Source organism: Cynocephalus volans, chromosome 3, assembly GCF_027409185.1.
Source record: "Cynocephalus volans isolate mCynVol1 chromosome 3, mCynVol1.pri, whole genome shotgun sequence".
Taxonomy (NCBI): domain Eukaryota; kingdom Metazoa; phylum Chordata; class Mammalia; order Dermoptera; family Cynocephalidae; genus Cynocephalus; species Cynocephalus volans.
Window position 1 is genome coordinate 36,372,015 of NC_084462.1, and position 21,562 is coordinate 36,393,576.

General features: G+C 43.9%; 1 protein-coding gene across 1 annotated transcript in view; it reads right to left on the reverse strand.

Moving 5' to 3' along the window:
* The window catches only part of GABRA5 (gamma-aminobutyric acid type A receptor subunit alpha5), a 99,456-nt gene extending 85,955 nt beyond the window's left edge, over positions 1 to 13,501 (reverse strand). The window contains exons 1-2 of the mRNA XM_063089994.1: positions 13,416 to 13,501; positions 1,620 to 1,741 (exon numbers count right to left, since the gene is read on the reverse strand). Of these exons, the coding sequence (XP_062946064.1) occupies positions 1,620 to 1,741; positions 13,416 to 13,501 (208 nt within the window). The remainder of the gene's footprint in view (positions 1 to 1,619; positions 1,742 to 13,415) is intronic.
* Between the last annotated feature and the right edge of the window lie 8,061 nt (positions 13,502 to 21,562).

Here is a 21,562-nt window from a genome sequence, read left to right on the forward strand (position 1 = left end):
TTGGAGAACTTGACAAACACCAAATGAAACCAAGCTGCCTCAAAAGATAACGAGATAAAACACGCATTATATAAAGAAAGCAGCTTGGCTGTCCTACTTCTGCCCCTGGGGAGTAATCCTGAACAGAGTGGGCTGAGTCCTGGCTGGGGGACCTTGGGTGGTTTCCCAAAGGCCGGAGCTTCCATTTCCTCTTCTGCAAACCTGCAGCAATAACACCAGCCTCATGATGCATAGCCCTGGCCTTCCCACAAATAGTGGCTTTAAAAAGGACTGGACAATTCAGGATGAGGGGAGCTGACTCAGAATTTTCCAGTCAAAGCTGGGGCACTGGGTGGTCTCTGAGGAAAGGATGAGGAAGTGCCCATAGGATGCTGTGAGACAGGGACAGCTTGAGAAGGAAGACCTGCTGCTCTTCATATGGCGTTTGGAATTCTTAGAAATTCCTATCATGGGAGACTACTATTTCAATTAAAATTATTGGAAATATATAAAGTGATAAAAGTAGCTAGTACCACTGGGAAATTTGTGTGTTCCCTCGGCACCACGGGGGACTCGGTGGTCATGAGTAGGGACCACGTTCAGAGTGCACCATAGCCCAGGTGAAATAACCCCAAGACACCAATCATGGGCTCTGCTCCAGCCTCTCACTGTGCATGGGCTTCTGTCTGGATGCATGTGCATGTGTGCATGTGTCTGCATGAGCCGTGTGATCTGTGTGCCTGGCTCCCCTCTGAGAGCAGGCTCTCTGTTGGCTCCTCAGAGACTGCTACAGGACTGCAGCACAGGCTACGAGAACGAGAGAAGACTGCACACATTGGCAGTAGTTCAGTAACTTCTAGGGGCATTGACCCTTCTTGGTGTGTTCAAAGGGACCTGGCTGCGGGACTGGACAGAGGCCTGGGGACATACCTCAGAGGGTGCAGAGTAAGGTGCTGTCAAGGAGCTTATGTAGATTTCTCTTGCCAAAAAGAGAATGGCAACTCATGCTTTAAGTGAATCTCCCTGTTAAAAATGGAAATACTCGAGAAGAACTAAATGTTTCCTCCAAGAATGTGTTTGCTGGAGGGTCTCTACCTCACCTAAGGGAGCCAGTTCAAATGCACCACGTCTAGAATGGTTAGAGGCACTGCACATGCCTGGAAACTGCACACAGTTTTCAGAACAAAGTGGTTGCTAGCTGTGCCCTCAAGCACAATCCATTGAGAGTTTATTCTTCATCAGCTTCCACAAACTGAAAGTAAATACTGTGACGATGGCCACAGTGAAAAATTAAATATGTAACCTATGAAGATGTGAAGAACAACTGCCTCAAACAACGGATTTCTGGAAGCACTTGCATAGATACGAGAGCACGAGGTAATTACATATTTCTTAATCTAAGAACTGGTGCCTCTTCAAGTAAACAAGAATGGAGAGGTTAAGATCACTTGGCAAGAAGGTAGCTTGCAGGGGCACGTTACGGAGACTACTTCCCCCAGCTTCTTGCTGGTAACAAAGGCTGCAGGATCCTCAGCAAGGCTGGAGCATCATCCCCTGAAAGGCCTGCAGCCTGGCTCTCTCAGGAACTGTGAGCTTGAGGCTGGGGCTATGCTTTTCCTTACCTCCTGGAACACACTCACCTCCCAGCCCAGGCCGGAGTCTGTTGTCATAGCCATCCAAGAGCCCGTCCAGGATCCTGGTAAATATTGTGATGTTGTCATTGGTCTCGTCTTTTACTGAACTGGTTGTCATTTGTGAAAAGCTTTTTAAAAGAGAGACAAAAGAAAGAATTGCAACTTATATTGTTTCTTACAAATTCTTCTCAAGATATAGAAACCAAGGAATCACATGACTCGTCTTGGAGGGAGGCGTCTGAGACCCGATCTCCCGTACTGCCCAGGTGACTATTCTGAATCAATTAGCCTTAGTTCCTGATATTCCAAGACATTCTGCTGTGGCTGGTCACCCATCAACCTAACATGATGATTAAAATCCACCACTCCCTGCTTATGTCAATGTTTTAGCCATTAAAAAAAAAAAATAGCCACTACACTGGATGCGCAGAGTCTGATCCACTTGTGGGATATTTCAGATGTTTGGTTTCAACACAGAAAAACTGAGTTTGCATATCATCAGTGAGTCACCTGCCATAGGGACTGGGGTGTGGAGGGGGAGTTGAAAAACTTTATCCAAGTTGAAAGACAAGGTTGGTGTGCCCCAATCATATGGATCCATGGTTGGATTGGGAGCATTTGTGCTGTGAATAGCGTGCCAGGACAGGAGTGCAAGGTGACAGAAACAATCGAGTCTGTGACATCTCTTGCTCTCCCTCCCCACCAACACTGCAGTCTGATGGTACATTCTATATGACTACACATTCTGTATTATCCATCTCGTCACACTCAGAATAAAAGTCCCAAGAAGAGCGGACTGAGGCTCCCGGGAAGAGGCAAGAATAACATTCCTGGTTTGTTCAATGGAGTGAAGTCATTCAGGCTCCACAAGCTAATGCAGATGGAGCAGAGGGAAACTACAAACTGCCTGGAGCAGATCTGAACAAACTGAGGAGGTTATTTGGGGGGTGGGGGGGATGTCCACAAGCCCAGAAGACAGTAACACATCTGAAAGTTTGTGCAGCTGCTTTCAGAGGTGCAAAGAGCAAGACGGTTGTGAATTACTAACCACTTGACCTACAAATGTGGCTTGGCTTCAGGAACTCAGGGGGGACTTACCAAGCTGAAAGCCAGCTGCACTTAGGAAAAGAACACAAGATTTCTGGCACTTCCTTGGAGTGCCTGGCTGTGGGGCCCCTGCTCTGCTTACAGCACTTTCTCTCCCGAGGAAGGCTGAAGCTAGAGCTGAGAGCTGCTGTGTGTGGAGGGATGCCAAAGTCAGAATGGATGCATGCCTGCCCCAACCAGTTCTTGAAAATTGGCCACTTTCATTATCACATCTAAACACATCAATTCTTTACTGGCCCTAAAGCTACCCCCTTTTGAGTAAGAGAGTATAAAGTACTTTTAATTTTCACCTTGCCATTAAAATGCATATAGTTGAAACTCTAATAAGCTAAAATTCAGTCCTGTTAGTATGGAGTCCACAGACATACATTTTTTACTCTGTGATTCAATATTTAAAAATATTAAATTCCTCACTTCTCTGACATTCATGGTGGTTTTACCCTTCAGAATGACCAGGACAGACAGCCTTGATATCTTCTTCTGGGTCCATGTAAAAAAGAAAGTTGTATCTTGTACTTGCCCAGTTGTGTAACTATTGGTCAGTCCAAATCTGGCCTCCAAGTCCACTTCTCATGGAGCTCATACCCTTAGTGTGAATATTCTATTTCAGGCTACATCCAGGCACCCAACTTTTGGAAGGTCCTTGTTGTCATTTTAACTTACAAATGGAGGTGAGAGCATACACACTAGTTCAGGGAAGTTTTTCTAAGCAATTCTATTATCTGTTAGGAAAATGTTCTTAGATAAGATCAGATCTGAACAGCCTCAGGTATTAGGAGACAAAGGCTTCACTTCGCTACTGACCACTTTGAGACCATGTGGCCACCATGATGTCCCTGTAAGCTGTGTTTTCCCTGGCTCACTCTGCAAGTGGAGATAGAAGTACACAGCTCCACCACTCTCAGAGTAACACCATCCCACGAGGGTCTGAATCCCACTTCACAAACACTGAAATCATTTCTGACAGCCATGGAACAAGATACAGTGCTTAAGAATTCCAAAGCTCAGCTTCCACTTCTTGACCCTCCCCAAATTTTTAAGTGTTTAAATATGTCTACACACATATGCATGTAACTACACTTTTCGTTGAGGAATTGCAGCAACTGCCCTGTCCTGCCTTAACTGCCTTGTGTACTTATCTGTGGGCTTTTGCATGTGAGAGGCTACAGGTGGGGATCTGCTGTGTTTTCTTCGCTGCATTAACTGATGATGGGAGCTAGAAGGTAGGAGATGGATTCTAAAAACTCCTTGAAAATGCCCATCAGGGCAGGAGCAGCAGGGTTTTTTTCCCATGAATAACTGGGAAGCCTTCCTCAGTCCATAGATCTCTCTCAAAAATGATTCCTCTTCTGCATATGGTTATGAGATACACCATTTTCACAGCCTTGGAGAGGAAGACATTCGCTTTATCACAGAAGGAAAATGCTGCATTTTCTCAGCCCCCGGCACAAGTGCCGTCATAAGAAGAATCTCACAGATGTCTGGGGAACTTGCTAGTGCCTCTATCAAGCTGCATAATCCTTAAGGGTTGCTTCTAAGAGACAATAACTTCAGCTTGATTTGTTCCTCTTTGGTTTGTTGAAAGCTCTCGAAAATCAAAATAACACAGAAATGCTGGGCTACGCCTTTGGTGTGTGCAGAGTGTGATCGATGAGTCCTCCAGGTGGACCCACTGAATACGCACTCCGTTTAGGTTCAGGAGGCTGGCTTGGCTTGCAGACATTCCTGTTCAGCTTCTGATAACTGTGCTGAGTACAGCTGAGGAGATCTGCTAATCCTGAGGTCAACCGTGAGTGCACTACTGCTTCAAGAACAAAGCTTAAGGCTCTGCTCTTTCGGGGAGTGGATTTTTGTGAGCTGAGACTAGATCCATTGTTACTGACAATAGCCTTAGACATAGTAGAAATAGTTGGCAATTTTGGTGACTTACCCTTCAATTTCAGCCAGGGTTAAATTAGGTTGTCTTAAAATATAAATTATTTTCTTATATTTAATGCATATTCTCTTCAAAGACATGTCACATTTACCCCATGTTATCTATTCCAACATTTTCAAATATTGCTCTTCAGAAAAGGGATCACAAAGAAAATGTAGAATCAACCTAACCTGTTAATTAAAAATGCTCATTTTTTACATTTCCTTGCCTTGGTCTATACAAAATACACAAGGACTTCATCCCTAAACTTGACTTATTTCCAATGACTTTAGGTTGAAAAATAAAGAAAGGAGGTCAGTGTGCCCCATATTCTAGCCTGCAGAGGGTGTGGAGGTGGAATGGGCAGGGACATGCACAGGGTGCCACAGCACAGTAGAGACCATGGGTTTCTGCAAATGCTGTCATGTCACTCTGCCAGACTGAAGTTTTAGGTCATGTATAGACTCTGATGAGGTGGACTGGGGAACTGGCAACTCATGAACTTTGATCCCCTAACAGGTTTATTTCACCAGCTAAGTGTTTAAGAAAAATGAATGTGAATACTTTTGGAAAGGGTCAATGTTTGCAACTGTGCAAGTCTCCCATCTCTCCTTGTTGTCTTATACCTGGCCTTTCCAAGGCATTTGACTCTGAGACTCTTGCATTAGCATCTTCCTGATTTCTTGACCCCAGAGCCATGGTTTTAATTGAGGGAACAAGCCGGCCGGTTAGCTCAGTTGGTTAGAGCGTGGTGCTAATAATTGAGGGAACAGACACCAGTGTTTTTTTAAGGTTCCCCAGTGATCCCCCTGTGCAGCCATAGTGGGGAGTGACTGCTCTAGGCATACAGCAGAAATGGAAAAGCTGTGAGCCAGCTGCCAGTGACTCTGAAGGCCTCAGAGAGTTTCTCTCCTGCATTACATCTTCAAAGAGGCCACATGATTGGGATCAGTGCTTATATCAACAGCCCAGCTCAACTAGTATACTCTGGATGTCTAATGTGTACCAGGAATTGTGGTGAGTACCAGTGACATGAAAATGACAAGACATGCCCCTGACCTACCTCAAGGACACAACTGTCTTCTCAGAGATCAGCAGTGTTCCCAGAGGATTTCAGCAGAACATGGTAGTTGTAGGAACCTAGTGTCAATGTGCAACACACTGTAGGAACACACGGGAGACAAATCAAGCTTGCTAGGTACAAAGGAGACAAAAACTGACCTGAGTTTTCAAGTGTGAAGTTTGGGTCTCAAGCCAGATAAAGGGGTGCAGGAAGGTGGTGTGAACCATGGCTTTGAGAAAGGAACCAGCATGATATTTGCAGAGGGCACATGAGAGTGCCAGTGAAAAGGGTGACCTGTGCTGATGGGGAGGTGGGCACATGCCAAGCCATAGCAGACTTTGCTGCCCGCTATTCTTCTGGGCCCTTCCTAAAGGTAATGGAGTCTGAAGCATGTTCCTGAGGCCCTGAGGCTTGGGGCAAGGCAGGATGCAAGGCAGAGTCACTCACCGCTGGCCAAGAGCGTGAGTGTGGGGTGGCTGGGGCCACCAGCTAGACTTCTGATTGGGGGTAGAGGAGAGAGAGGGGTCTGAAGTCCCAGGACAGGGAATCCAGAGGAAGCCATGCCCCAAGTCAGCCAGCGACCAGCACAGGGGGACTCTGTAGAACTCATCCATCACTCTGAAAGGGGAATAAGCAAGGAGTTGTGTTTTTGGTAAAATCTAAAAGTATCTTTCTTTTTGAGATATTATGCCAAAATAACTTTATCCATCAGTATTATCATCTCTAGTAGCAATAATATGTTGTAGATTCCGCCTTGAAAGTTTCCTCACTCTACCAAGTGATGCCTAGTGAAGCTTCCTTACTGTGCCATGTTAAAGGGAATAGGCTGTCGCACCGTTTCGGGGGAGAGCCACGCACGCATGGTGTGAGTGTCAACACGTCCCATGCATTTCCTTGTGATGTTCTCTCTGCTGTACTGACGGCCATTTCTGATTTATGTAAAATGGGATTGATAATGGCAACTGAGACACATTTTAATGTGAAATTACTTTGGGAATTGAACTGGATTGGTTTTAAGCAGCAGCTTATCTGTCTCCTTAAATTGCATTCTTTCTCCAGTATTTAATTACTCCTGAGAAACGTATCGTCCATTTGGTTGTAACTTTAAGGTCATTAAATAAGACCTCTAAATGGTGCCATTTTGTGATGTTTTCCTCAAATGTTCATTTTATGTCACTTTAGATAACCATGTTTAAAAAAGCTATGTGAAAGAACAAAAACTGTGGTGGACACTAGTTGGACAATGAAGGTCAATCCTAAGTTCCCAAATAAGAGTTTTCCTCTTTTCAGGTGGAACACATGAACTTGAAACAATCATGCTAGAACCCTTGGATTGCTCCCATTCCTTCGGACATCTAACAGGCATGCATGGGCTTCATGTGTCCTTAAGTGCACTCATGATTTTCTCCACCCAAACTTCTTCTCCTGTCCTCTTCAGCTCAATGATGGACAACTTGAACCTGTCAGGTTTTCAGGTCAAATGCCTGGGCGGTCATCCTTGACTCTTTCTTTCAGCCCACATCAACCCATCATCCCATCGTGCTGGGTAAAATAGCCCTTCCCGGGGTCCTTGCAATCCCTTTAACTGCTCTCCCCACTTCCTCCTTTTCTCTCCCCCCTCTCCCCCAAGGTCCCATTCTGTTCTGTCCACTCAGCACCAGAGCTAGTGGTCAAGCGCAAGTCACACGGCTGTCACAACAAGGTCAGGCCGTGTTTCTCTCCTGCTCAGAACCTTCAAGATGAGTGATTGTCTTCCTGATGCTACCCAGCATGGCCCATAGATCCTTCCCGTTCTAACCCAAACTCCCTTCCTCTCTGACAAGGCCTCTCGCCCATGCCCCCTTCCTCCCATGGGCCCCTCCATCCCTTATGTGCCAGGCACACCCCTGTGGCTGAGCTGGCAGCCCCCACTGTTCCTGTGGCCAATCTGTCATCCTCACAAGCAGCAGCCTCATCCCCTTGGGTCTCTGCTCCAGCATCTCACTGTCTCCTGCTCTGAATCACTCCTCACAGTAACCACTGTAACCCGGCTGGTTCTTCTCTGTTCACCGTCTGTCTGGGGTACACCAGAAGGCACCGTCCATGCAGGCAGGCTCCATTCTGCCCCTACGGATCTCAGCACCTAGCACAGTGCTTGGCTGTTTGGAGGTCATGATAAACTCTGTTGTAGTGGCAGAACAATGTTACCATGGTGCTATGCAAAGGGAGACTCTGCGAATGGGATTTAGGTCATGGACCTTGGCGAGCTCAGGCCCAGACTAGGGCGCCAGTCTCACTCTCTGGGGCTAGTAAACCTCAAGAGTCTCCTGGTCACAACCCCCAGAAGGATGGCCAGCGTGTGCTTAGCACCCACACACACCCTCCTGGATTTGTTCAAGCATTTAGCACAGGTTGAGCAACTGATCTTTCACACCCGCCCATGACTATCCCCACTTTGAGTTGGAGGCAGGGTAAGCAGCTCTTTGGAAGTCACACAGAGAGTGTGTAGTAACAAAGACCAGACGAGTTGGGCAGCTGGACTGCACCCTGTCGAAATATACTTACTGCTAACCTAAATATTCGCCAGGGGTCCCAAAACAGGAACCAACTGGATTGTAGGGTGATGATCCAAATTTTTTTTGCTAAAATTGAAAATTAACTGGTCATGCAATTCATTAACTTTCAGGCTTGACTTTTCTTTTTGAAATAAATTGTTTAATAAATACAAATAAATTGGAGTTTTCAGTGAGCTGCTGAAGCCCGTTCCATAGCATGTCTTACTTTCCCTAGCACATGATCCCTTCTCCAGAGCATTACATTCTACCATCCACAGTTTGTGTTGGGTTTTAGTCAGGCTGCAGCAGACCTACTGTTTTTAGAATGGTATTTGAGCTCTAGATTAGGATATTCTTTTGTTTCCAATATGTAGATTTCCCCCATTTTTTCCCTTTTCATAGTACCATAAATGTGACATTCCAGAGAAGCCCTGCAGTGGAGAATGCTAGGCCCACCCTGCAGCCCTGGAGGGGACTCTGATTGTTTCTGATGGTCATGTCTCTAAGCTCTAAAGCCTGGGCTCTTTTCACCTGCAAGGTGAGGATTTTGTGAACATTAAATAGTACATCTTTTGAAAATGCATTCTGGAGATTAAGGAGATATACCCATATAAATGCTGATAATTATTGTTTCTACTACCAGAGTTCTAAGACGAGATTTCTTTTTACTTTCGAGTCTAATATTTTCCTCTGGAATTTCACATCAATTAAAATATGCACCTTATGCAATTGAACCTTTGTAAAAATCTGAAAGCCCACGTTCTCCTTCTCCCCGTGAGCAGAGCCAGTGACTCATCCTGGAGCCGGCTGCCAGCCAGTGGTGGCAGAGCCATGCACACTGCCTGCCCTGAGCTGTGCATGCTGCCTGTTGGCATGATCAACATGCCAGTCTTCTTCTATAAAGGATATGATTAAGAAGCATTTTCATTGGGTATCTTTAAAAAAAAAAAGTTGGACATTATCCTGTAGCCCTGATTTAGTCACCTGCATTTTTTGCAATATGCAAGAACTGCTTTTCTGATCTCTGACAGTCCCTGAAGCCTGGATTAGATGCGCCACAGCTCCTGTTCCCGCTAAGTGCTTCAACAGCTCTCTGAGTGTTTTTGTAATTGTTACAATGACTGTTTGTCCTGGACCTCATGAACCTGCAGCTACAATGCAGGAAGAATTTGTTATCTGGGATTCACAAGAGAGAACCTTCCATTTAAAAAGACTTTGTGAGTACCTGCATGATTCAGAGAGAATGTACTATCTGCTCTAGTTAAGAGAAGGGAACTGTCCTTGACTGCATGTCTGAGAAACCCTCTTTGAGGAACCAAAGGTCCAGACTGGCACACTTGTGCACACAGATAAAGAATGACCTGGTCTGCTCATGCTCATAAGCTACTGCTGTGAGAACTGCTTTTAATTGCTGATTTTAAAAGTGTTTTCCAAAGTCTATTTGAATTGCAGCTCCCACATAATAAAATCCTAAAAAATAAAACTTTTTCAATCAATAAACCTCTAAAATATGATAAATATATTGAAATGAATGGAATTGTACTTTACCTTATTATTGAGATGATAATCCTCAAATCTACCTTGCAACACCACTTGCAACACTGGTCTATCAATACTGATAAAGTATGATTTTTCAAAGGATGCTAAATTAATTCCAGTTTAAGTTTAATATAAAATTTACATTAAATTTAATTTTATGTATTTTGAAATTACATTGATTCCAGTATTGTTTCTGTGCTAGTTTTTCTATACCATGTGTTATAAGGCTTCAAACAATCCAGGGTCTCCAAATATGCCATGGCACAAGGCTGGCTGTCAGCTAAGACCTCTACGTTCTGCTGTACACTTGACTCGTGTTCTGTTCTATCATTTAAAACTAATAGAAGAATTATAAAGGCTATTGAAAATAAGCAGCTGGTGACTCTGGTCAAATTTAGCATATGATCAAGAGAAGGAGAAGGAATAATACTCAAATATATTTCACTCATCATACTCACAAATTTTCTGACAGTCAGATGCACACATTCTCCACAAACACTGCACATTGACTTCACACATTCATGAAACCTCGTTCCCTCTTCCCCTGCCTGGTTTCCTACAGGCCTGCCTCCAGCCTCCTGTGAGCATCGACAGGAGTCAGCACTTGTCCTGTCCTGGAGCTAAGTTCAAATTAGGGCCCTTGGTGCTTCCCCTTTCACATTTCTCTTCAACCAGATCACATAAACTTTGGGGGGAAAAACCGTTTACCCAAACTTTTTTTCTCCCCTAATGTGAGAGTACAGAAAACCCCCTCTACTGTGCAGCAGAGAATGCCTTTCAGAATGACACCTCACTCCTCTCTCGATGGGCTTGACCTGGAGCTGCCATGCAAACAAACCATGTAGGAGGCCTGCCAAGCAGTGAGTCCAGGCGGCCACTGGCTTTGTGGACTTCCCAGGTGAGCTGCCTATCCACCCGCCTCCCCAGTGGAGGAGCCAGGTGGATGATGCTGAGCCCTTAGGTTGCTCCTGGGAAGCACCTGAAACATACCACATAAAAACAGGTGCTCCACATCACGACAGCTAGTATTTTGTCAAGATTTAAAGTCAAATGTTATCAAACTTTCTTAGGGACTTGACAAGATTATTCTTAAGTACATTTAGGTAATGTGCAAGTGAGAGGAGCCTCACATAAGAAAAGAAATAAAGAGGGACTTGATGTCTTCAATGATATCTTTTTGTGGCTGTGGAAAAACATGCCCTTCTGGCCAGAGTGGGTGAAACATGGCATCCCACTTTGCCAGAAACCCCACTTCATCGTAAGCAATGTGACACTCAGGGTCAAGAGTTAAAAGCACTCAAAGAACCTGATGTAAAATTCCACTTATAGGAATGTCTTCTCATAGAAATAATCTCAAATACTTAAAAAAGTTACAAGCCAAATATGCTCACTACAGGAAAATCTTTAACAGCAAAATCAGAAACAATGTTGTTGCGAAAATATAGGAAAATGGTCAGGGCCCCTCAGATGTTCAGAATCTTGCCAAGCATTTGCTGTAAAAATCCTCAGGTGTTCCTTGGTTACTACCTAATGTAATTGTGTATGGGCACCCAGGTGTCTTGGGAATGGACCTAAGTATAAAGGACGAATGGCTCTGACACACGGAGCTTCTCAGAACGCTCCAAGAAGCCAGTAGGGCAGCTGCTCCTCGCTCTGAATAAAACCTGTTATTTCTTCACCCATGGCTCCAAGGACATTTTCCTATTACCTAGCTTGTAGACCTGAGTATGAAGGGTTTGTGACCCAGTCTGGACAATGGGCTCGAGGGGTCTGTGAGACCTAGCCCGAGTTTTACAAAGGTAAACACCCCATATTAGGAAAACAGCTAATGCACAGTCATCGGAATATCCACCCATTTTTTAAATCACACATTTTAAAGAATCTGTACTAACAAAGTATTAGGTACGACAAAAACACGACATGGATGGACCTAGAGAGAATTATATTAAGTGAAACAAGTCAGGCACAGAAAGAGAAATATCACATGTTCTCACTTATTTGTGAGAGCTAAAAATAAATAAATAAATACACAAAAAAACCGGGGGGGGGGGGAAGAAGACACAAGAATTACAATTCCTTGAAGTTGATATGACAAGCGAACAGAAAGGACATTGTTGGGAGGGAGTGGGGAGAGGGAGGAGGGAGGAGGGAGGGACGTTTCAGTAATGGGCCGTAATAATCAACCACGTTGTATATTGACAAAATAAAATAAAATATAAAAAAAAAAAACACGGTCCAAAACTAAATGCACAGTATGATCCTAACTTTATAAAAACATGCACAGAAACAGTAGAAAGTAAGGACTCCATGATGTACAGGACGACTGTCTCTGTGTGCTGGCATTAAGGATATTCTCCTTTTAATGTACTTTTCTGTCTCTCACATATTTTATGCAGTTAGCAGGTATTGTTTTATAATGGACTATGACCTTATACCTAAAAGATTAAAAATTTCTACCATTTACTCAGTGTTAAGCTCCAGAAACTAATATTTACTTCTCTGTTCAAAGATGACCTCAGAAAGCTACAGAATTAAATAAGAAATAAAGCACAAATGCATCTCATGGCTAAACTCCTTATGCACATTATTTCCTATTTCAGACTTGCAGCTACCGGGGAGTATAATAATTCATGTCTATTCAATGCAAATTCACAGCAATATGTTTTGAGCAAAATGTTATAAAGGAAATATATGTTCCCAATCCTAGGATATTCCTCACCTCCAAACTATTATTAAATGTGACAGTACTTCAAAAAGTTCATGGAAAAATAGAATTGAAAGATAATACAGCTCTTTCCATGGAATTTTTAAAGACCGTATGTTTACAGAAGAAATCCTTGGCAACTTTTGTCCTGAAATCTAAAATGTTAATTATACTCCACCAACTTCAAGCTACAATCCTTTTGATTAGCCAGAACAATTCTGGGGTGGTGAGGGTAGGGATGAGGGTGAGGGCAGAAGGAACGTCAGCCTCATAAGAACATTAATCTGAAGTGTTACTTGTCACTAGTTTGACGAAAAAAGGTCAGAATTGGTACATGGAAACTAAAAGCCAAAATGAACAAGATTAATGGAAATGACAAAGCCAGAACCTGAGGGGTGTCTTTCAGATCTTCAGACACTTGCAGTTTATGATCTCTGCACCTATGTTCAGATGGCCACAGTTCCAGACCCTTGGCTTAGGCCAGGACCACTACAAGCCCTTTTCAGTACCACGTGGCACGGGCCTGGCTTTAAAGGCAAATTCACTTGCATAATGGAACCAAGGAGGGCAATCCAGATGTTGCACACTGCCTTGGCTAACAAGCAGTGAACGTCCTTTATGCACGTGAACTTCTGAATCATGTTTTATCCTGAGCAGGAGGAAACACAGACTCTGACTCTATAACCATCTTCGGCCTCCACTTCTGAAAACGTAATCTGCCTCTTTTCTCTGACTCACTTCAGAGACCCCACAGGAGGAGCAGCCTTGCTCAGGAACAAAGCGTGGGTCAGGTCAAGGACTCTATTTACAACAAACTGAAGGGCATGGGGCTCAAAGGCTGTGACAGAGGGCATCCTGAATTGATGTTCTGCTCTACAAGGTTTCTGAAAGGCACCAATGCCCCTAAAATAGTAAAATAAAAGCACAAATGATAACTTACCCAAAGTGACTGGAGAAGTTCATAGAAATAAAAAAGAGAAGGAGGTTTTTGATCATGATAAAGCTAGAGAACATTCCATTGTCCATTCCCAATAAGAATAATAGTTGAAGCAGATAAATTTGGAAGAATAACTGTTCCTTTTTGCAGCTTGATCTTGAAGCTGAAAAGCACACAAAGGGGAAAAGCGTAAGAATATGAATGGTTTTGTGCCACAGTTCCTGGAATCAAATCATACCGCTGCCACACAACAATTTTCATAGAAAGGGAGCCTGGCTATCCCAACACACCAGGTGTTTTCTACCACCTTCACTGGGCAGTAAATTGTGATTAAACATAAGTTATAGTATGGCTTAATTTTCACTTTTACTCAGAGTGAGTCATTCTGATTTATTTTTTCCATGTCTCAAATACTCTGTTTTACTATTTAGCATGTCATCAGATGACCCATTAATGCAATTATTAAAATAAATGCTTGAAGTTTCCGAGCAACTGTATTTTGTATCTGTCAAATCCACAAGTGGAATAATTTTACCTTTCTGAAATAGCTGCCACGCGTTCAAATCCAGCAAGCTACTCCTTCTTCTGCAAGGTGCTGAAAGAAAGTACGTGGAAAGAGGGGGGGAAAGGCACATTTAAGAAATAAGTCTTCCACAGTATCACGGTAATATACCTGCCTATAAGGCAGTTTCCACTTTCTCAGCATTCTGCCTCGTGAGTACATAACTTAATAATCACTGCATTTGGGGAAGTCTCTCAGTTCTGTGCTGCGCCCTAGTTAATGCAATTGAAATCCAGGCAGGCGCGTCCCTGGCTCAGCCGCTAACCTTAGTGGAGGCGCATATTTCTCAGTATGCGCATAACGCCAAGTAGGAGCTGGTGATGCACGAACACCGAGCGTTCGAAAGCGAACGCTTTCCGGAGGAGACCCCCGCAAACTCTTGGATTGGGAAAGACACAACAGGTACTTCCACTTCGGAAGCGAAGGCCCTCAGACACTCCTATTAAGAAGAGCTGGGTGCCATGCAATGGTCGCCTGGGCGCGTCTTGGGGCTAGTCGCTCGACCTGAGCCAGAGTCCGAGCGGCGAGCACGCGGCGCTGCATGCGGGAAAGCCGGGAGGAGCCTTCGGCCGCCCCTCCGCCCTAAGCCAGGACCCCCAAGGGAAGGCTGTGCTCCAACGGTCCCCGGACCACCGCGGGGGCTATCCAGGGTCGGCGCACTGGGGCAGGTGGGCTCGAGGACACGGCACTGCGGAGCCGCAGCCTCGGCCGCTCGGGGCTCCCGCGGCCCGGCAGGGTCGGCCACCCGCCCGGTCCGCAGCGGCGCGCCCAGCGTCTGCAGCTCCCGGGCCCTCCCTGGCTCCTTGCCGCTCCTGGCAGACCTCCCCCGCTCTGGACCTGGTCCGAGCCGAGCAGCGCCTTCCTTCTCGCCTGGGAGCGCGCGGTGGCCCGGCGGCACCGAGTCCCCCGGTCTTGAGCAGTCCGCACGACACCCCCGCGGGTACCGCGCCCACCCCGCTAGCAGCGCCCGGACGCCACGCGTCTCAGAGCCTCGGAGCTGACAAGCGCCTTCCAGGTGGGCGATTTCAACCTCGGCTCCCACGACGGCGGCAGCGGGTGTTCCCAGCCCCAGCTCCTACCTGCGGGCCGGTAGGCGCTGCGCCCTGGTGCCCCGTCCGCCAGGGGAAAGTTTGCGCCTGGGGCTGCCCGCGGCGCCCCGCCTGCTCTCCACCTCGGGCACCCCGAGGAGAGCGGTGCTGGCCGAGCCGGCGCCGCCCGTCCTCTTACGCCGCCGGCGTCTTCTTGCCCCGCTGCCCGGCCCGGCGCGCCCGGGGCGGGGCTTACCCTGCACCCCGCGCCCGGGAAGGGAACCGTCGGCGAGGGCGCATCCTCCTTCTCCTCCGCCTGCTCTCGCCCGGCTGACAAGCGCGGAAGGCCGGTGCGGCGTCACCGCCCCATGCTACCCGAGCGAACTTCCCCAGCGCTCCCCGCGGAGGGGAACGGAGCCCTGAGATCCCGCCGTCGCCCTGCGGCTCCGCGCCGCGCCCGAGGCCGCGCGCTACCCCGCTGCGGATCCCCCCGGCGCCCCGGCGCACTGGCGCGCTCGTTCTCACCTCTGCCGAGCGCCACATGTCGTGTCTGGGCTGGAAGAACGTCCCTCTGCAGAGGCGCTCCGGTAGAGGCCGCCAGACTCTCACCAAATGCGCCTGGGCCCGGCGCGGCGGAGGGGGAGGGCTCAGGGCCCGCGGCTTGGCCTGGTTTGGGATAGGACGTATTTCTAATGAAGTTTCTTGAGGACCTTCGGGAACACGGTCGGTTCCCCGTAATAACTAACCACTGGTCCCCCATTTTAGACCAGAGTGTCAGCAGGTAGCAGTCTCTGACAACAGAGGCGCTGCTCCGAGAGATTTCCTCTTCTAGGGCCAACCCCGCACCCCTAACCTGACCTCGGTCCTTCCTCGGTCCCCAGTGCCCACCCCCTCGGTCCCCAGTGGCCCCCTGTGTATCCTCGCCTCTGTTCTCTTCAGAAGGAAACGGGCTTTTGAGCATCCTTTTGTCTAATCCACAGATGGTAATTCATTGCTACGGGAGGGAAAGCCAGAACAAAATTGGATTAGATTAGAATGAAACCCTTACCTAATTGCAGGATATGTTTGGGTATTTTCTGAAGTTCCATGTCTTGACGGGAAGCCGCGGTGTCAGTAGGAACGGGCCAGGGGCCATGGGGTCTGCAGATCTTAGAGCGGGGCACGGGTTGAGGGGCGGGAGCTCCCGAGTAGGGCTTAGGACACTGGTCGGTGCACTGCCTCCTGTTAGCCACATACTCCTGGGGCTCTGTTACAGCGATTATGTCGGTCTCTTGTCTCAGTGGAGCATTAACGACACCTAGGCAGAAATATGGCCCCCTTTAAACCACACAAGCAAGAGGAATACTAAAACAGCACGTTCCTTAGTTTCAGAATCGCAGCGTCCTGTTGCCTCAGGAGATGGGCGCCTCTTTGACCTTGAGGACACCCAGCGAAAAATGTTCAAGATGTAAAGTAAAACCCCTGGCAACGTGATGAGGCTTATTGTTCCACACCTTTTGAGATACTGCGCTGTTTATAGTCACTTTCAACAGAAATAATCGTGAGAAAAGGCAAATTTCTAACTCTCCTCCAGAAACGATTTTAATCTTCCAGTGTATGAAGCCCCTCAGTTTTCCAGATATGTCTAATACAATGTATTCCAAATCTAAGCTACCCACTGGTGCTTTTGCACATTCCAGAAATTCTGGAATTTTCTGAAATTGTAAATATATTCCAGGAACAGGACACGAAAATGCAAACATCCAGGAAGCATACCTCTGAATATACATATAGCCACAGAATTAAATCTAGTGGTTCTTCATAAAATATAAATTACATAAGATGTTCATTTGAAAGGCTTTTCTAATTAAACATGGATAAACTGGACACATGCATTTCTTAATTTTCTAATTTCTCAGCAGATGTATCACCAAGGTAAAGTTCACTGACCATCAAAATCGTTAAATTAAAGAGTTAATGTGATTTATAATCAATTTAACATTACTTTCATCTATTAGGCGTTGAAATTCCAGGTTTAGAAGTACCAGTGGCAGCTGCTCTTCTCTCAGGATTAAAAAGCATAATGCCAATCAAAGCATTCAAATAATCAGTGAATTTAAAGCTTTACAGATTGACACACAGTCATTCAGTCTATTTTTACAAAAATAAATGTAGATAAACAAGGGATTACTTAATAATGAAAATTATGGACATTAATTTATAATAATGAATGAAATATCAACTGTAAGCAAATATGTTCTTTTGATGTATTAAATTTTCTATCACTTTCATGTCAATGCATATTATCGGACATATGAAAATTATCTTAAGATTTGTTCTTTAAGTTTGTCTTTAAGCATATTGCTTAAATACTTTTCTCTTCCTTGTGATGAAATGGTATCCCAGTCTCTCCTCCTTATGTTTGTGGAACATGTGACACAGCCTCATGTTAGATGGACTGCCTACCTTGGTGACAGTGACACATCAGAACCTCATGGACACTCCCACTGCTGAAAGAATACGTACTACCATTTCAATGATTTTTGTTTTAATATAGAGTTCGATGCTTGTCTGAGAAATAATGGTCTATCAGCTGAGTTCCTATTTGTGCCATTAGCATTTTCCCTTTTAATGAATGAAATTAAGCAAAGTAGTTATAGTTCTGGAAAACAGAAGAGGGCACCCCAGTTCCACATAACCTCAATTTAATTTCCAGTGTGAGAGCCTTAAATAGCTGGACTTGGGGAAGCTGGGCAAGGGTGGAACACTTATCCAAAGAGAACCCACTCCCTACTCCAATCTAGAACAGAAGCTGAGAAGGGTGGATGTGTTGTGTGGTGGTGTAGTAGAGGTAGCTGAAACATGAAAGCAGTGTCCTCATATAAGTGAGATTGTGTGGTATTTGTTTTTCTGTGTCTGGATTATTTCACTTAGTAAAATGTCCTCCAGGCTAAACGATATTCCATTGTATCTACCACATTTCCTTTATCCATTCATCTGTTGACAAACATTTAGGTTGTTTCCATATCTTGGCTATTTGTGAAAAATGCGAAAATGAACATGGGAGTGCAGATATCTCTTCCAGAGAGTGATATTATTTCCTTTAGATATATACCCAGAAGTGGGACTGATGGATCATACAGTGGTTGCCAGGCATTGGGGGGAGGGGGAAATCAGGAGATTTTGTCAAATGATAAAAAGTATCAGTTATAAGATGCATCAGTTCTGGAGATCTGATGTAAAACACTGCAGCCACAGTTAACAATACTGCATACAGACGGTCCTTGACTTTGCTGGTTCGACGTGGTTTTTTGGCTTTACGATGGTGCAAAAGCCACGTGCACTCAGTAGAAAGTGTACATTGAGTACCATACAACCATTCTGTTTTTCATTTTCAACACAGTATTCAAAAAATTACATGAGATACTCAACACTTTATTATAAAATAGGCCTTGTGTTGGTTGATTTTGCCCAACATTAGGCTAATAGGCTAGGCTAAGCCATAATGTGCACTAGGTTAGTTGTATTAAATGTATTTTTGGCTTACAGTATTTAAGTCAAGAAACATCTGTAACTGAAATTTGCAAACAGCGTAGATCGTAAGTGTTCTCAACACACACACACACACACACACACGATGGTAATTATGTGAGGTGATAGATATCTTAGTGAACTAGATTGTAGTGATTATTGCACAATGATTATTGCAACTGGATTTCTCATAGATTCCTGGTGGGAATGTTAAATGGTACAGCCTCTTCACAAAAAAGTTTTGACAGTTTATTCTTATACAATTAATATTAATTTACCATATTGCCTGGGAATTGCACTCTTGGGTATTTATCCCAGACAAACAAAAACTTATGCCCATGCAAAAACTTGCACAGGAATGTTTATTACAGCTTAATTTGTAATGGCCCAAATTGGAAACAACCCAAATTTTCTTTAACAGGTGAATGGTTAAGCGAACTGGTACGTCCATACCACAGAATACTAGTGAGCAATAAAAGGAACGAATCATGTCACCTGTGAACAAAAACAGTTTTATTTCTTCCTTCACACCTGTATATCTTTTATTCCTTTTCTTGTGTCATTACACTAGCCAGGACTTTCAGTAGGATATTAAAAAGAAGTGATAGGAGAAGACACCCTTGCTTTGTTCCCAGTTTTAATCTGTATTTTTTAATTGGTAAATTTAAACAAGGAGTCAGTAAACCATAGCTCATTGTCCAAGTCTAACCTACTGCTTATTTTTATAATCAAAGTTTGATTGGAAAACAACCGTTTATTTACATATTGTTCACAAATGCTTTCTTGCTGTAATGGCAAAGTTGAGTAATTGTGACAGAAACCACTTAGCCTACAAAACCTAAAAGACTTATTCTTTGGTTCTTTACAGAAAAACTTTTCTGACCATGGTTTATACGATTTGCAGTGATAGTGACTAGTTATAGATCTGAATTTATTTTTTACACTTTTTCCCACATTATTTAGTGTTTTCACTTGTTCTGCCCTGTTATGCTTTTTCTTCTTTCTTTCTTATCTTTTCCCTTATTCCATTTACTTTTCCTCTAATGATATAAAGAATTTCTCTCTACTCTTTGAGAGTTCTTCCATTTAAATTTTAAGAGTCTAAAATTAATCAAGATTCAACCCTGATTAACTCAAGTGCTTTATAAAATGTGAGTACCTATCATCTCCAACTGGATACACATGCCATTTTTATTCATTATTTTAAATCTCTCTTAAATAACACTAAAGATTAGACCTATTATTACTGTAATTTTTATACAGAAAAAAATTTTAATTTTTACGATTTTTCTCACTATTTTTGCCTGTCAAACCTTTCTCCTAGGGTGTTCTTTCTAACTTTCCTTCCATGAAGTTTACTATTTTGATTTCCTTAATATGTGTCTGCTGGAGGGAATGCTCTCAGCTTTTGGTTTTTGTTTTGGAATTTTTTTTTTTTCAATTTGAAACATGTCTTGGTTTCTCAGTCATTTTTAAAGTTAGTTTTGCTAGGATGTAGTTCTACATTGGCAGTATTGTCTCTCTGCACTCTAAAGATAGTTTTCCTTGAACTTCTGCCTTGCATTGTTGCTATTTTGAGAAATTTGCTTTCTTCATACATTTTAGGTCATATAACTTTCTCTCTGTTGTCTTTTAAGGTCCTCTGTCCTCTCTGACTCTCTCTGTCTCTGTCTCTCAGTGGTGCTCAAGTATATTCATTGTGTGTAAGGACATACTTAAAAAATTTTTTTCCTATTAGAATGTGTTGTGTGCTTTTCTAAATGTATGGTTTTGTGTTTTTTAATAAGTTTAGAAAAATCTGTGCCTCTCTCTTGTTCTACTTATTGTCTCATTCCAGAATGTTAATGGACTGTCATTAGGACTTCTCGCTCTGTCGTCCATATTTCTTAGCCTTGCATATTTGCAGCTACTCACTTTCCTGTGCTACATTTATTTTTATTTGCTAGTTTTCTAATTTTCCCTTCTGCTGTCTCATTTATTTGAGCCATATATAAGAATTTAGTCTTGATGAAGACATTGATTTTCTAAAAGTTGCATTTGGTTTATTTCTTAAATCTGCTTTGTCATTTTAATCATCTCTTGTTCCTTGCTGACTTTTTATTCTATCATTTATTTACATATATTCCTATATAATTTTTTATTTGGGGTATATAGTAATGCCTGCATGGTTATTTTATATGGATGTCTGGGTCTTCTGATATCTGAAGTCTTGTGGGTCTAAATTTTTTTCCTCAATGACTGTCTCTCTTATGGTGTCTTATTTTCTTGGTGCTGGGTAACTTTTTATTTATTTCTGTAAATCCTGCAGATTGTAATGGAAATGTTTTTCTCTTATGAGCGCTTTCTTTCTTTCTTTTATTTTCTACTTGTGTTGGGTTTGCAAGACTGAGTTTACATTAATCTATTTTTTGCTGTTGTTTTGGATTTTTTTCTGACTAAGAGGATGGTGTGAAGTTGATTTCCAAACTCGGCAGCAGTACTGTGGCCTAATAACATGCTCATGGTAAACTGTTCTCCTTCCCTGCTCCTTCTGCTCCTCCTCCTCCTTTCCCTCTTCCTCCTTCTTTTCTTTCTTCTTGCTTTTCTCCAGAAGACACAAGAGAAGTAATTTTCCTAGAACCTTCCCTCTGCTGGAAAGCAACACTTTATCTGGCCCTATCCTTCACTAAGTTTGTGGACGTTCACACAACCTGATTCAATGTATAAATATCAGGTCCCCTTTCCTTGGTCCAGTGTTTAGTCTTCCATTTTTCTGAGTTAACAGCTCAGCTCTTTCAGATCACCATTTTTAATATTTGCCCTTAGGTATCTCACTTACTTTCTTTCTTTTTTTTTTTTTTTTTTTTTTGAGATGACTGGTAAGGGGATCTTAACCCTTGACTTGGTGTTATCAGCACCACACTCTCCCGAGTGAGCCACAGCCCCGCCCCTCACTTACTTTCTAATAAGCACATCATTATGTAGAATAGGTTTGTCCTAACTTATCCTTGATTTACTTTCATTGTGCAGGTAGTTATTTAGAGAATCCAGCTATATTTCTGGAAACAAGA